The 15,803-nt window shown below is 38.4% G+C and overlaps 8 protein-coding genes across 8 annotated transcripts; all 8 read right to left on the reverse strand. All coding sequences in view use genetic code 12, as the record gives it.

Moving 5' to 3' along the window:
- Positions 1 to 66: 66 nt before the first annotated feature.
- CPAR2_109140 (uncharacterized protein) lies at positions 67 to 930 on the reverse strand (the record flags this gene model as incomplete). Its single annotated transcript, XM_036807194.1, has 1 exon — positions 67 to 930. The coding sequence occupies one exon, from the start codon at positions 928 to 930 to the stop codon at positions 67 to 69; it is 864 nt and encodes a 287-aa protein (XP_036664055.1).
- A 259-nt stretch (positions 931 to 1,189) lies between these two features.
- On the reverse strand, positions 1,190 to 2,383 carry TIF (translation initiation factor eIF4A; the record flags this gene model as incomplete). The annotated part of the gene is made up of 1 exon (XM_036807195.1): positions 1,190 to 2,383. One exon carries the CDS (start codon positions 2,381 to 2,383, stop codon positions 1,190 to 1,192), a length of 1,194 nt encoding a protein of 397 aa, XP_036664056.1.
- Positions 2,384 to 2,641: 258 nt separating this feature from the next.
- On the reverse strand, positions 2,642 to 4,459 carry CPAR2_109160 (glycogenin glucosyltransferase; the record flags this gene model as incomplete). The annotated part of the gene is made up of 1 exon (XM_036807196.1): positions 2,642 to 4,459. The coding sequence occupies one exon, from the start codon at positions 4,457 to 4,459 to the stop codon at positions 2,642 to 2,644; it is 1,818 nt and encodes a 605-aa protein (XP_036664057.1).
- A 731-nt stretch (positions 4,460 to 5,190) lies between these two features.
- Positions 5,191 to 5,841, reverse strand: RPS21B (40S ribosomal protein eS21; the record flags this gene model as incomplete). The annotated part of the gene is made up of 2 exons (XM_036807197.1): positions 5,191 to 5,430; positions 5,818 to 5,841. 2 exons carry the CDS (start codon positions 5,839 to 5,841, stop codon positions 5,191 to 5,193), a joined length of 264 nt encoding a protein of 87 aa, XP_036664058.1.
- Positions 5,842 to 6,463: 622 nt separating this feature from the next.
- TRM2 (Trm2p) lies at positions 6,464 to 8,104 on the reverse strand (the record flags this gene model as incomplete). Its single annotated transcript, XM_036807198.1, has 1 exon — positions 6,464 to 8,104. One exon carries the CDS (start codon positions 8,102 to 8,104, stop codon positions 6,464 to 6,466), a length of 1,641 nt encoding a protein of 546 aa, XP_036664059.1.
- Positions 8,105 to 8,488: 384 nt separating this feature from the next.
- On the reverse strand, positions 8,489 to 10,474 carry CPAR2_109190 (uncharacterized protein; the record flags this gene model as incomplete). The annotated part of the gene is made up of 1 exon (XM_036807199.1): positions 8,489 to 10,474. The coding sequence occupies one exon, from the start codon at positions 10,472 to 10,474 to the stop codon at positions 8,489 to 8,491; it is 1,986 nt and encodes a 661-aa protein (XP_036664060.1).
- A 697-nt stretch (positions 10,475 to 11,171) lies between these two features.
- On the reverse strand, positions 11,172 to 12,638 carry CPAR2_109200 (sphinganine kinase; the record flags this gene model as incomplete). Its single annotated transcript, XM_036807200.1, has 1 exon — positions 11,172 to 12,638. One exon carries the CDS (start codon positions 12,636 to 12,638, stop codon positions 11,172 to 11,174), a length of 1,467 nt encoding a protein of 488 aa, XP_036664061.1.
- Positions 12,639 to 13,142: 504 nt separating this feature from the next.
- CRL1 (Rho family GTPase) lies at positions 13,143 to 14,168 on the reverse strand (the record flags this gene model as incomplete). Its single annotated transcript, XM_036807202.1, has 1 exon — positions 13,143 to 14,168. One exon carries the CDS (start codon positions 14,166 to 14,168, stop codon positions 13,143 to 13,145), a length of 1,026 nt encoding a protein of 341 aa, XP_036664062.1.
- Positions 14,169 to 15,803: the final 1,635 nt, after the last annotated feature.

The raw sequence follows: 15,803 nt of genomic DNA on the forward strand, positions 1-15,803 counted from the left end.
AAACGTAAATTTGATGCAACACGTATCTCTCTGTCGATCAACACTGAATTGTTTATTAGCACTATTCTACTCTCGTCGAAACATTCCCAGTATTTCAAAGTTTTCATATAACCGTACAGCCAACACAGTCAATATTCCCATTTGATTCTCATTCAAACTTGTATCCCCTTGAACACCGGTGTTTGACTCACTTCCTCGAATCACACACACTTCAGGCTCATTTATACTTCTTCCTCCTAACGCCATAAGGGAGCTCTGATAATAGATGCATTGAAACAAGATCAATTGAATGAATAGTATTAGCAAATCAACAAATAAAAGTTGAAATAGTCCAAGTTCGATGATTTTGCTCCATGCCGACGCATTCGGCGATATATAAGGTACGTTTTCTCCAATAAATGAAACAAACCACCAAGTCCCGTACTCTATTGTGGGTAGCTTTTCTCGATTCACTAAAGAGACTCCCCAAATGGAGATAAATAATGTATGATACACAACCACAAATAATGTCTTGACATACATCATGTAGCTATATTCAGGAAGCGTACGCTCCAAAGTATTTCGTCTTGTCTCAGCATCTGCATTTTCGAACAATATATCCAAAACTGTTCGTGAATTTGAACTAGTGATGATTCTAGGGTTTAGCGCCAACAAGACTATGATGTGACTTAGAAATGGGATTAAGCACGCATAGTGACAGTATTTGATAAACTGATAGAATATTAGAATATAGCATAACGCTTCAAGTTGATACAAGATTTCATGTTGGTATTTGGTTTTACGGTTGACTAATTGATTGGAGATGAATTTAGATTCTATTTGGTGTTGAACTGTTTCATTGACTATACTCATTGATCGTTTGTTCGGAAGTGGATCTGAACTGGCCAAAGGAAACGCTCCCGGAATGTTGAAAGACAGCAGATGCGACATGATTTGGAAGTTGGGCTGGTAGATGGTTGGGGGAAGTGTGATTTCGACTGTTCCTTCCAACCACCCTTTTCCTTTTTTTTTGTGACAAGAATTTTTGTAAGTGCATTGCTTTCGTCATGAGGAGGCAAACAAGCAAGTCTACAGAAAAAGCATTATCTACGAGAATCCTCTAGTTTTACTATGTGATTCTTCCTATTGAATTGATCTTTTATATAACTGATACATAAAAGAAAGGTTGAAATGAAATGTTGTGACTCTTTTAAGCGAAAAGAGAACCAATATCAGCTGGCATTTCTGTAATTTGAGTGGAGTAGAATTTTTCAATTTCTCTCATCATACCAACATCCTTATTAGTGACAAAGTTGATAGCAACACCCTTTCTACCGAAACGACCACCTCTACCAATTCTGTGGATGTAGTTTTCCTTATTGGCTGGCAAGTCGTAGTTGATAACCAATGAAACTTGTTGAACATCAATACCTCTAGCTAACAAGTCAGTAGAGATCAAGATTCTGGAAGAACCGGATCTAAATTCTTTCATAATGGTGTCTCTTTCTCCTTGTGGCAAATCAGAGTGAATAGCTGAGACAGTGAATTTTTCTTCTCTCAACTTGTTGGTCAAGAATTCAACCTTGCTTCTGGTGTTGCAGAAGATAACAGCTTGTGTGACGGAAATAGAATCGTATAAATCAACCAAACAATCAAATTTGAACTCTTCTTCTTCAACATTGATATAAAATTGCTTAATACCTTCCAAAGTCAATTCATCCTTCTTGACCAAGATTCTGACTGGATTGTTCATGAATTTAGTAGTAACTTCCAAGACATCTTGTGGCATGGTAGCAGATAACAAGACAACTTGAGTGGTTTCTGGCAATAATCTGAAAATGTTGTAAATTTGTTCTTTGAATCCAGATGACAACATCTCATCGGCTTCATCTAAAATAAACATCTTGACTTTATCGGTTCTAAAGTATCTTCTTTCAATCATATCAAAGATTCTACCTGGAGTACCAACAACAATTTGAGCTCCAGATTTGAAAGCTTCAATATCATCACTAACTGAAGTACCACCAATAGATGCATGGACAGTAACTTTCAAATACAAACCAATTGAAGTGATAACACTCTTGATTTGCAAGGCCAATTCTCTAGTTGGAGCCAAGATCAAAGCTTGAGTGGATTTTTCATTTTCATCAATTCTTTGCAAAGCAGAAATGGTGAAAGTAGCAGTTTTACCAGTACCGGATTGAGCTTGAGCCAAAACATCTCTACCTTCAGTGATTGGTAAGATAGCTCTCTGTTGAATGGCGGAAGGGGTTTCGTAACCGTAGCCAAAAATACCTCTAACGATATTTGGCTTCAAGTTTAAGTCATCGAAACTGTGGACAACATTGTCGTAGTTTGATTCAATCAAACCTGAATCAATTTCAGTAATTCCGTTGGATGCCATATTTGGGTGAATATAGTGGATTGCTTTAGGGGAAAGGAAAGAGAGCAGAGCCTTTATGAAAATTGAAAAAAAAAAATTTTAAACAACGAAGGAGGAAACAAACAAAAAAAAAAAAAAATTTTTTGATGAGATCTTTTCTGGACAAGCTTACACGACACGGTTTGATATTGTGATTCACGCACAATCAATCAGTCACATTTAGACGCTAAGAAGAGGGTAAGTACGTGTAATGTTTCAATAAAGACATAGGTTATCAAATTAATCAAATACTCGTTCTGGTCTGCTCCCACCTCTAAACTCCCAAGGGAATAATTTTGGTGCAGGGGTACTATCCTCTTCTTCCTCAGCCACAACATCATCCCTATCCACAAATGTCTCGCCTGCACCTTCCTCCCGATCTTCATCATAAACTTCTTCAAAGTAATCAGCACTTACATAACCTTGCCTTTCTAATGACTCGTTCACGGCGTTAAAATCGGCAACTTGTCCAGACAAACGAACTGCTTCGGGTTGTTTTGGTGTAGTGTCATCAACTTCATCGCCTATATTGACCTTCTCAAGATCGCGTAAGATGTGTTTTGGAACGTAATCGGATGACGAATCAAACACCCTCTCAGGCTTGACATATCTGTGACCATAAATGTCAGGTTTTTGAAATGATGTGGATTCTGTTGGTTGCTGAGACAGGTCAAATTGTGAAATGAGATGCTCTACAGATTCATCGCCACCAATTGCGTAAGCACCTTCTTGTTGTGGATCACCCCTTTCTTGGTTGCCATCCCATTCATTATCATACAGTTTCATCAATTGTTCTTCAAATTTACTGCTTACACTAGTCTCTGTTGATCTACCACTTTTTGGTGGTGGCTCTTTAGAAGGGTCCCACATTGAGTCAAGACTAGGTTTAATATTGTCTGGCAAATGCTGGTAATTTGCTGGGTCCAATAATGCATACGGATCAGTTGAGCTTGTATGCTTCCTTTGCATAGCATGAGATTTGATATCTGGTTGTGGTTGATCAATTCCACGCGAGTGCAATGCAGAAGGTGGCTGCGATTGATCATAAATTACCTCATGCAATGACCTTTCACCAAACTCATCTATCCACAATTTCCACCAATCTTTATGTATTCCGCCTACTGTGGATGACGAAGACCAAGGCTTGTAAGGTCCAATGAAATGTAACACTTTTATCTGTGAGGCATTGGCTACAACATACTGTGTCGCAGCAAATTCATAACGCAGTAAAGTCTTTGATGTCAGCTCCAAAACCTTTTCATCATTGCTTTGTTGGTGGTGTCCACCGTCTGCATAATCGACACTTTCAGTGGCAAAAGGTTCCCCATGGAAATGCTTGAATGCAGGTAAGTACTCGTATGCCGATGAAGGTGTAACATTGTACAAGAACGGCAATTTTATCCAATTATTGTCAACGTCCTGTCTTTGATCCACATTTGTCTCAGTATTATCAAACAATTGTACTACCCAGTCCGGCTGAGAATTAAAGTACTGATTCAAAAGACCTTGATCGGCACCGTCAAATGAAACATTGGGATTTTCAATAGATTCTTGAACTAAAGTAACCAATTCCTCATAAGTGTTTTGATTTGGTCTTAATAAGAAAACTCCAGAATTGAAAATATCAGGGAAACCGGAATCAGGTGCAGCGATGATCTTATCTTGCGAAAAGTCTAACTTTAAAAGATCGGCAACTGATATAGCATTATCAGCAGGAAGTAAAGGTAATGTATCTGCATCCAAATACAACACTTTTTCATATTCATCCAATGACCAAAGCTTGATCTTAGTGAATGTCTTTCCCAATTCGGGTCTTCCGAGATCATTCTTCAATTTGTCATAGATGGTAGATTTCAATGGTGCAACGTCAATTATTGCCGTATAATACTTGTTTAGCTTGTTCAATTGAGGCGTGGTGAATTGGGACTTATCAACCAAAATCCCAAGAGTGTAATCATGATTGGAAACTTGCTTGATTTTTTGTAATTGAATTCCCAAAACCAATGCACCAGCAAGGTAATCTGGACTGTAAAGGAGGGTGAAAATAGCGTTGGTCATATGTATGATGATCTATCAGTTTCTCAAAAAAGTTTGTGGAACAAAATACGAAGTGAAAAAGGACTAGGGGGATAACCTCACTTGACAATAATTCTGAAACAGTCTGCTGCAGTCGTATCTATGAAACAGTTGAAAGGTGTTAGTTGCAAAGTGGAGTTTCTGGTCGTTGTCCGTTGATGTTGAATAAGGTCACTCCCTTAGTTCCTTTAACCTTTTGATTTTTGTTGTGGATTACTCAAAAACTCAAAATTTACGAAATATCTCTCTCACTCTCGCTCCAAATTAAATCGAAATCAAAACAATGCAATACAAACCATACAATACACAAAAATAAGAGGTTATTGTGGTGTGTTGGGATATAAAGCTGTCATTACTCACAAACACTTGGTCACCTCCAATACCTTACATTTGTTCAAGTGAACATGTACGATCATAAGCTGTAACCTCATACGACGGCCACTGGGGTAGTAAGATAATGAAGGTTCTATACTTAACCATGATAATTTATCACGCTTCTAGCTTTTTTTCTTCATTATCACAAGTCTAGTGGTCATCTTCAACAGGGCCACCCTCTAAATCTATTACTCTCTCCCTGTCGTGCCAACGATGATAACATAACAATTCCTACTCCACTACAACAAGTTCTACCTAAGCTATTTTGTACATTAAAAATCTTAAACATCTTCCACAACGACTACACAATATCCCGAAATATGGATAAAAAAATCAACTTAACGAGAGTATGACCAGACATTCTTCAATAAACCATCTTGTTGAGCCAATCTGTTCAAAGAGTCATCAGCTTCACCTCTTCCTCTAACGTAACCACTCAAAGTGTATGAGATGTTTTCACCTGGAATAGCTCTTCCTTCTTCATCAACTTTGGCAATTGAGATTTGAACTGAAGCATGGTCCTTGGCTTTAATGATTCTGTTGGTGGCAGAACATTTTCTTGGGACGTATAATTCGACCTAGAGTAAAAACGTTAGTATTAAATTCACAAACTCCGGTGATACTATCTAAAAGATCTGGTGGTGCTTTGTAGGGTGGTTTCTCTTATTAAAATGTTGTGATGAATGGGAATATCTTGCTCTTGATGATGAAGCAGATTGTGATGACTGATTCGCATGTCTTGTATCCAATCTCGTTCGCTCCATTTCAAATCATAATCGTGACATTTCCTATTGATATGAGCATATACCTGGCTAGATTGGAGTCCTGTATTTTCCATTGTAAGTGAAACTCAAGCTCTTCATGGCTGTTGAAGGCCCCTCATTTGATCCCTTGTACACCAATGAACGCACATCTGACAAAAGCTCCCTTCTCTCTCAGACTCTCTATCTCACGATATCACATACTAATTGACCTTTATCGTTTTCCATGTTGGCTTACTATGTGGTTGTATTACTATGCTAATCACTTCCTTCACTCTTTTCGAATATTTTTTTTTCTCTATTTTTCAGTGAGAGAGAACTGTTGGAAGGTGCTACATCACATATTCAGGTCTACAGCCCTAACTCACAGTAGAAAAGAGAAGAGAAACAAAAACAAAACAAAAAGAGAGCGTCAATAATAATCCTGCTAGCAAGGAGTGTCAAAGTCATCGGGTGTCTATCTGATTGACTTATGCATCCTATTGATTTATAAAATTCTGGTACTTAGTGTTCCCTTTTACAGGAGCACAATCAACCCAACGATTTTAGTCAAGGTAATGAATAATAGGAGCAACACTCATGTGTGTGGCAATCCTTACAATTCGACATTCTTACCTGTTACATTGTTGGAAGATCAAGGAAATACTGCCTTTTACTTGATTGTCATCGTTTTGATGTCTGATCGAGTGCTTTTTTAATCAAGTATTCAGGATTCTTCTTGAGTTGAAGCTAATCTTGCTTTTTGTATTCTTTACAAATTATACATTACATTAGTTTCGTAGTATAGGATCCAACATTTATCAATCAAATATTCCTAAAAGACAACAGAGGAACTTCTTTCAATTATCTGCTACCTCAATGACAATACTGCAACTGATTCGACGTGGTGCGTTTGCGGGAAAAAGTCAAAACCTTTTATACTCTCAACCTCGTACTTTGCTCCATTCTCAGTATTATTCAAAAACCACTCTACATCTCTTGCTTGTGAGTGAACATTACATGAAATGTAAACAATCTTTGCTGGGTTGCAAGCACTCAATTGGTTCAAAAACACGTCATCGCATCCTTTTCTTGGTGGGTCCAAAATGACTGAAGTTTGCTCTGGTGGTGTATTTATATCTTTGAAAATCTCCTCTGCTTTGCCCACTATGAATTGGGCATTCCCGATATTGTTGAGCTGGGCATTATGACGGGCAAACTTGACTGAATCGGCACTTACTTCGACTCCAATCACTTTTGAAACATTCTCTGAACATGTTATTGAAAACAAGCCTGAGCCACAATAAGCATCAACGAGGTAATTGGGTTCAGATTGTAACAAATTGGATTTCACGTAACTGGTAACCAACGGCAATATGGAATTGTTGTTTTGGAAAAATTCACCAGCTGAAAATTCGAATCTATACTGATTGATGATTTCTTGAACAACTTGACGTGATTCAGTAACGCATGTTTTCACCACAATTTGGTCCTCCGCTTCTATGGTAACACTGGAAACATGTCCATTTTCATCCCTTGATGCTTCTCCAAACTCAAATGTTCCCTCCTTCACTTTTGTATCTTCGCGTAATAAGATTGTTGCTCCCTTATCGTAAGTCTTGTAAGTTTTGTCCAACCGTTTGCGCTCATTTTGCAAGCCCATATTCACAATCTTGGTCCCTATATCACATTCCTCTATGTCCAATATAGACCCCACTGGTCCAAAGTCGCTCTTTCTCCATGTCGGTCTGCCTTTAGCTCCAAATCCAAAATTTGGCCGATGTTCCAAATCGGCACCGGTCTTCTTTGTAGCTATATCAAAATGCGGAGTTAATTTGGTTCTATAATTGTATTGCAAAGGTGAGTGCTGCGTTTCGAGAACATCAGGTAATTTCTTCAAGGTAGTTAATGTTGGAGCAAAGTGCTTAAATGCATTAACAATCGTTTCTCTCTTTAGTTTCAATTGTTCCTCATATGCAATATCTTGAAATTGGCAACCTGAGCATTTACCAAAGTATCGGCACCTGATCAAAGAGTTATCCCTCATTTTTGAAGGCGATTGTATGGTTAGCAAATCAGCTTCAGCAAACAATGGATGTGTTTTAAATATTTTGATGGTGACTTCATCACCAGGTATGCCGAATGGTACAACAACAACTTGTTTTTCCTTTGATGCTTCAATATGCGGTACCAATGCAAGAGAATCTCCATTAGAGGTGAAACATAAAACCGTTACATTTTCAACTTGTCGATGATATGAATCTTGAACTTCGGGATTATTGAGAACACCTTTCATGTCATTTGAAACATCATCAAGGGTGAGGTTGTGCTCTTTACACAATTCCCTTATCTCATACTCTAATACCCCAAATGGACTTGTTGAATCAATTCGTTTATGCTTGTACTTTTTAGTCTTTCTTCTCTTCCGTTGTGGTTTAAGTCTTTTCTGGGGCTGTTCAGTCTCAGGAGGTGGAGTAATAGCTCTCTTTCTGTCGTCAGCTACAGGGGTCATATTGCTAACTGGGGGTGGAGAAGAAGTTTGTTCTATCTCAAATGTATTATGTTTGGTGCCAACAAGTTAATGGTCCATATCTCATCGTATGCAACAAGTAAAAAAAAAAAAAAAAATACTTCTGGTACACAAAGTCGCTATCGAAGCCGCACTCATTAGAAATCATTGTTTATCGTACATTTATTGGTTGAGCAGTACACCAAGCAATAAAGGACACTTGTGTATTTCTTTCCGCCCATCGTAAACACAAAAAATTTAATTATACTAATACATATATAGCGATAACTGGTCTGTAAAGAAAACATGAAAAAGAAAAAAAAATTTAACCTTATAGAAAACAAAATTTGAACCTTACATTATCTCGTGTCAAACTGACCCTTTGAATTATTCATCCTCTGGTTCCGTGAATTTGGCAGGAATGTTTGAGCTCATCCACAGTAATGGTCTTTTTTTCAATGAGCCATTCTTTTCAAAACTTCGGTAATCTTCCAACTCAAGTATAACATCGTCTTCGCTGTACCCTTTACTTTTACCAACTTCGATAGCTTCGTAAATCTTTTTACGTCGAAGGAAAGTACGGGATTCGGTTTCATTCCTCCACTTTGTACCATATTTGGCTTCGAGCGATTTCAAGGGTGGTTTCCCATTGACGCCGTAAGCATATTCTTTCCAAATGTCTGCAATCAGTTTGAGACTTCTTTCCAATTTATATTGAGGTATTTCTGTCTCTTCTATATCGCCGGATTTGATATCGGATGCAATTTTCCGCTTCTTTGATGGGTGTTTGTGTAAGTTGTTGCCTTCCGCATTGTTAGTTGGTGCATTATGTCCATTTCCAGCGCTCGATCCTGCTTGTTGTTCTAATTCACCTATGCTTTGTTCAATATCATTATCATCAAAAGAAAATGCAGTGTTTGTTTGTGCTGGTATCGACCTCGTATGCGAAGCTTGCTGCCTCAATGTCGATGTCAATAGACCACTATTGTCACGAGATAACAAATACTGCGATGACGAGTCATTTCCATGAGTTAGAGCTCCAGTTTTATCATCATGTAGCAACGGAGGTACAGGAAGCATGTATGAGTTAGAATACGAATTCGGTGTTTGCTGAGTGTGGGTAGCCTGGGTGCTGTTAGCGTGTAATTGTTGTTGTTGCGGGTGTTGTGCTAAAACTGGCGGTCTTTGTGATTGGCCTGGTTGAGCCAAGTGTGATTGATGTTGAGGCATCGTTTGTAATTGTTGTTGCGGCGGTTGCGTTGACGACATCAATGAGTGTTTACCTTGTTGTGATCGCTTGAGTTGGTGGGAGATTTGTGCCAGGCTCATTGGCGATTTTTCATAATTTATATTTCCATTTAAATGATTACGCGCTGTTGAAAAAGGACCAAGCTCAAATACATAGGGTGATGTTGAGTTTGAATTTACCCCTGGAGATCTCAGTCCAAGGTTTTTTCTCCCAAGATCAGCTTCATCATCAAATGCTTGGTTGTTGGACAGTTGATTTTGATTTTGATTTTGATTTTGATGTAGATTATGATGGTTTTCGTGGGAAATTGTATTGTTATTCGTAACATTCATATGACTCTGCGACAGCAATTCTGGATTTACGTGTGGCTGTGATGGAGGTGGTTGGTGCTGCTGTGAAAGGTGTTGTCGCAGATTTTGTAGTTGTGGTTGCTGTGCGACTGATGGGACGCCGCCAAGTGCTTGACCGTTGATAGCTTCTATCTCCTTGTTCAATTTTGTTAAATGTTTTGTAAACACTTCAAACGCTTTGAATTGGTTGTTTATGTTCCCCACAAATGGTCCTCCCATTGCGCTTGTCTGTCCGCCATTTTGTAGCGTATAAACCAGTTGCTGAATTTCCAGAAGACTTCGCTTAACTTCATCAACAGAATCTGATAGGTAATTTATCTTCATCACTAACTGGTTATTAATATTGTTTTGTTGCTGAAGCTGGCCAATCAATTGATAGAAGTCACTACTCGATGGCTGCCCAGTCAATGTGTTGGATGAAGGGTTCATTTCCATTGGTTCATTTTCTGGGTTGATAGACTCGTTGCTTGCATGTCGACTTGTACGAAGTTGGTTATTCCTCATCAGCATATGTCCATTGGTATGGTCATCAGTATCAACGTGATGGTTACTGTTGCTAGATGTTGACGCTCTGGTGTTGTTTAATACAGAATTGGCGTGGTTGGTGGAATTACTGTTATGGAGATTAGGAGTATTACTTGATTGTGGATCAGATACAGACGTGCTTGCTCCTGTCGAAGTTCCTGCTCCAGAATTGGCTGTGCCAGGTCCAGATGTAGCATTGCTAAAAAAAAGCTGCTGTCCCTGTTGCAGGTTGTTGAAAGAATCATTCATGGTTGACGCCCAAACTTGAATTCGTTAGAAATAACTGAAAGTGCAAAATCTCATGTAATGAGTTTTTTTTTTGGTAAAGAGAGAAACTGCCAGACAATTTTTTTTTTCTCACTCACACTCACTTGGGTTTATATCACAAAAATGAGAAAGAGAGAGAGAGAGAGAGGCACTGAAATAACCTTTAAAACAGGTAGAAATAGTTGAAGGGATGTACGACTACTATTATGATAGGGGCTAGGGGTGGCTGCTTGATTTGTAGTGCTGCATTTAAACTTTGAGATTATGTTCTAGAGATCTTGAAATAATTACGCAACAGTGTGCTTTGCAGTACAACGCTATCGACAAAGTTTCCGCTTTTCAAATTTTCAAAGAATCGGATATCTAAATACGGAGCTGTTTATTCTCCCGCTAAGCTACCATGCTGAATGGTATTCAATTTCATCACCCTTTCTATATATACATATATATCAATCTAAATAGTGTAAAATGAGAACTGAAATTTTGCATAAACCGATTTATTTTTCTATTGTTTTGTTTTTGTGTAATAAAGGCTATCCACTCCTTTAAAAAATGGTTCAATACGAAGTTAAAGACAACTGCACTTTCGCAACTAAAACCATGGCTTGTTTTCAATTCTAGTTTATCATATATTTGTAATGTAACATTAGTATACGTTATTTGTAATCTATGCAATGCTTCACAAATAAAGGTATTTAGCGGCGAAATAGAAGGCCCACACCGAAGTAGTAGCCACACCTGCATAAACAATCAATCGACCTACAATCTCCACATCGTATCGATCCTTGAAAACACCACTTTTGAAATTGAGCTTTTCCAAGTTGATTCTTTTCCCCTTCTTACCTTTGTTATAGTCCATGATCTCATAATAATCTATATCGCTGCTTGGTCCATATGAGTCAAGTTTGCTGCGATCAGATACCCCCTTTATGAATTTGTTAAAGTTTCCTATTTGGTCAACATCATTAGAGATGGACGTGGATCTGATATGTCTCACTGGGTCCCTTGTATGTGCTGTGGAAATGTAGTGCCTTCTTGGTAGATAAACTCCAATAATTTTGTACACGGGAGGTAAAATGGTGTATATAACTGGTTTTGATATTGCTTTCCAAGTGACAACCAAGCCAACTCCAAGGAAAAACCTAGCAACTATTTTCAATGCACCACCATCATTTACAAATGGGACTAGATAATAATCCTCAAAATTATTCAAATTGAAAAAATGCAATGTTTGGTAGCCGACAAGATGGCTCAAGTCTAATCCAATCAACACCCCAACAAACGCAACTGAATCATCAAAGCATGGGCAGTCGTCAATAGGCTCGGGGTATATGTGAATCATGAGTAAATACAAACCCAAAATCAATGCAATACCAAATATGTATCCATGACTAAACAAAAATGTGTCCCATTGTTGACCCAAATAGAATCGAAACAAGAATACAGCCAAGCCAACGCCCGATCCAGTAAAAATGTCAAGAAACCCATGCATACCAGTGTATAATCTTCCAAATATTAGAGAAAAGTAATAAACAACAAGTCCAGCAATGAGGCTGTAATATGTTTTGGAATCAAAAGCGTTATGATTTTGAATAATGTTGCTCATAACAACCAAGGTAACTGCAGTAGCATTAGCTGCGTGTGACGAAGGAAACCCATACTCTTGAGTAGTATAACTAGACATGGTAATTCTATGCAATGGAGGTGATCTCGGCCTTGGCAAACAAAAATAATCTTTCAAAAACCCAGTCAAGTATATTCCCCATCCCAAAACATGAACCAAGTCTCTAGCCATCTTACTAGCTCCGAACCAAACTGGGGGCGGCAACATTAAGATATAAAAGGTATGGCTTGCCAAATTCGCAGTCCAAGCAAAATAAAAGTCGAAAATTGGGTTTCGCAACGTGGATTGTAGCTTATATAACACATCGGTTTCGTAACGAACTACGGGTAACATATAGGAACGTAATTTGTATCTAAATGGCGACAATCGTTGTTTGTAATGATCGTCTGCTTGATTGCCTGCATCGCCTGAATGGTCTTCCAACCCCTGATCCATTGGTGTACTATGCGTTGACCCATGTGGTTTATCTCTAAATTTAAGTTCCTGCTTCACCTCTACTTCATTTTCAACTGATTGAGGCATCGTTAGATCCGGTACAAATGATGATTGACAAGTAAGCACGACTAGAAAAAAGCAGCACGATTGTACAACAGTATTAGCTTCGCGTTTGATACGGTCGAATATGTGCAAATAGGCTCGGAAATGAGATGAGTTCAATTGTTTCTGCAGGTTCCCCTTTATCTTTTCAATGTGTGGGTTGAAAAATGGTTTGTATACTTTTCGGATATAAGCGTTTCTTTCAGTTTTTCAAAATTCTCCTTTTTTTTTTTCTGGTGTGTCGTCATCGTCCAATGCAAGAGCAAGTACGCGTCAATGGACCAAAATTGCGAAAAAGATAGGAGGAGAAAGAGAGTGATAGCATAGCCTTGCTATAATGCGCCGAGGGAGAGAAAAGAGAATAACAAAAAAAATTAGTCTTAAAATATTCACGTGACCACACTCAAAATTGGAGGGCAGAGGTTTTTGAAAGAACTCTAGTGTCGTATCCCAAGTTTATTCTTTCTACTCTAATCTATTCCTTTTCTTTTACAATATAATGCATTTTTTCTTTTCCATTTTCTTACGCTCATTGATAAAATCAAACTCACCGTTGTTTCGTGAATCACCATTGAAACTTCCATATGGATTGCTTTGGTATGTGTCTTCGGTCAATGGCTCATCAATCAATACACTTGAGCTTAATGATCCGTTTTGTTTGTGACCTCGTTTACTGGAGGATGCACTACTCTTGTTTCGTAAATGCCCATAATTACCACTGGAAGATGCTCCCCCATTTGAACGTCTGAGTAATTTCCTCTTACTACTAGCTTGATATTGCTCTTGTCTTTCCATCTCCTTTTGATAACGCTCAAGAGCTAGATTGAATACTGCCCTAACTTGATACATCTGCTTGGCAGAACATTCAATATACGTAATAGCGCCAATCTCCATAGCAATTTGAGGAGGGAGTTCAGGTTGAATATTTCCCAGTAGATCGGATTTGGTTCCTACTAGAATAATTGGTACATTAGGACAATAGTGCTTTATCTCTGGAAACCACTTGTCCTTAATATTGATCAAGCTTGTAGGGTTATCCATAGCAAAACATATCAATATTAAATCTGCATCACGATAACTCAATGGTCTTAAACGATCGTATTCCTCTTGGCCAGCTGTATCCCACAATGCCAACTCAAAAGACTTGCCATTGGGAGCACTTAATGTTGTGACGTAGTTTTCAAAAACGGTTGGCACATAAATCTCAGGAAACTTGTTTTGCGTATAGCTCACCAATAAACATGTCTTACCAACGGCACCATCACCAGTGACAACAATTTTCATGCTATAGTCCAGTTTTTTACCCAGCATTGGCATTTCTTTGTAATTTGGTATCGTTGGGTCATCTTTGGTTACAATTTTCAACTTTGACTGCAGTTGGTATAGATCGCTTAGTTGTTTTTGTTGCTCCTGTAGAGTCTCATAGGGGTTGAAACTTGGCAGTGTTTGGAATTGAGGTGATGAGTGCTTCGAGGGGGACATCGATGAAATGAAGGACAGGCGTTTCGATTGCATGGTGAAGTGGTTGTGTTGATGTGGTTGGGTATCTGTTATAATCTGAAATGTCGTATTTTAGTCGGGATTCTCTTTGAATGAAAATGTTGTAAAAAAGTGTAGGAAACTGGTCTGTTAGAGATCTCAAAGATCGAACTGTGCCTTAACTTGCTTTTCTTTTTTATTTTGTTTTTGATTTTTTGTTTGTGGCTTTGATTGTTTACATCACACACAGAGATGCATAAATATACTAGAGAAAATTAGATCAAAGCCGCTACTCTATTTATATTCCCAAATCACAATTTTGAAAATAAAGAGTGTATTCGGACAGTCCTATGTTTTGAAGTCATGTCACTTTGCAGGTCCCCAGGTCAGGCTTCTGCCAAATCCTTTAACTTTTGTGATGTCTGCGTTAAGGTCCCACAGTGTCATGAAACTTTAATTTACTTGTCTGCACTTTTTCGAATATATTGCGTTGAATCTGGCACAAAACCGGTCAATCTTACAGATCGAAAAATAAATGCTAAAAATAGCACTCAATGGTAAATAAGGTATCATTGTAAAGTAATGAGCTATCTCTAAGCAGTATATGGGAGACACAATCTTGTTCCGTTTTCCTCTGGAAAAGTGTGAACAAAAATGTGATTTGAAGGAGATTATATTCAATTGTTTGTCTACTCTATTTTTATGCCACTATTTTTCTCGAGATTGTTGCAAATAGTTTGGAAAATTGACTTTCACCACGGCTAGTGTTTGAGTTTGATATTTGCTCAAAGTTTCACGGTTGACATTTGAACACATCCACAATTGAATGTGTTATAAACCAACTTTGATCTTATGCAAGGTATCGAAATTTGATCAATTGTTTGCTCCTGAAATCCAAGACTTCGCCCCTTGAAGATGTAAAAACAAAAGCTTCCACACTAATAACATCCTACATTCTAAAATACCACACTGACGAATACACATGAAAATCTTATCATCGTCTGCTTTTTATCAGCCTGTTCTTGAATGCTTAGTCTTTAAACCGCGCTACCAAATACACTTGCCCGGGATTTGCTTCGGGTTGATGGAAACAAACACCCTTGGATCAAACTACATATACCATACTTCCCTCAGTCACTTCCTCAACAACACTTTCCCCTCTCGCGTCACCGCATTGCTACATAACCCTCTATCTTGTGTAAGTCTGCAGAAAAAGATTATATCTCGTGGACCCTTTCAATGGAAGTTCAACAACCGAGTGAATTTAATGTTTTGAAGCGATAATTTTTCTGTTTTTCCTTTTTTTCTCCACGTTTCTTTGCCCCACTAGCCCGCGCGATGAGAAATGGATAAATGGTAGCTTCGAACAGACAATTGTTCCGAAAGTTACTCCATTGGTCAAGTTAACGGCCCGCTTGTAGCCCCCAACTTGCACAAAGCGCAAATTCTTGGAGGTTATGAGCAATCACAGAACAATGTAGAAAAATCCATTGTGGCGTTGGTGACACGCAGGTCAAGTTGAGAATGACTTGTTGCCGATGATTTTGCGGTGAAGATAAAGGACGAGGAAAAGCACAAAACCAAAGCCTAATATGGGCGAATGGGATCTAGGTAAGCTTTCGTCAAACTTTACTGTTCGTGTAAGATGTTACAATCGCCAAGAGAAGGTAT

This window comes from Candida parapsilosis, contig 005569 (genome assembly GCF_000182765.1).
Source record: "Candida parapsilosis strain CDC317 annotated contig 005569".
NCBI lineage: Eukaryota > Fungi > Ascomycota > Pichiomycetes > Serinales > Debaryomycetaceae > Lodderomyces > Lodderomyces parapsilosis.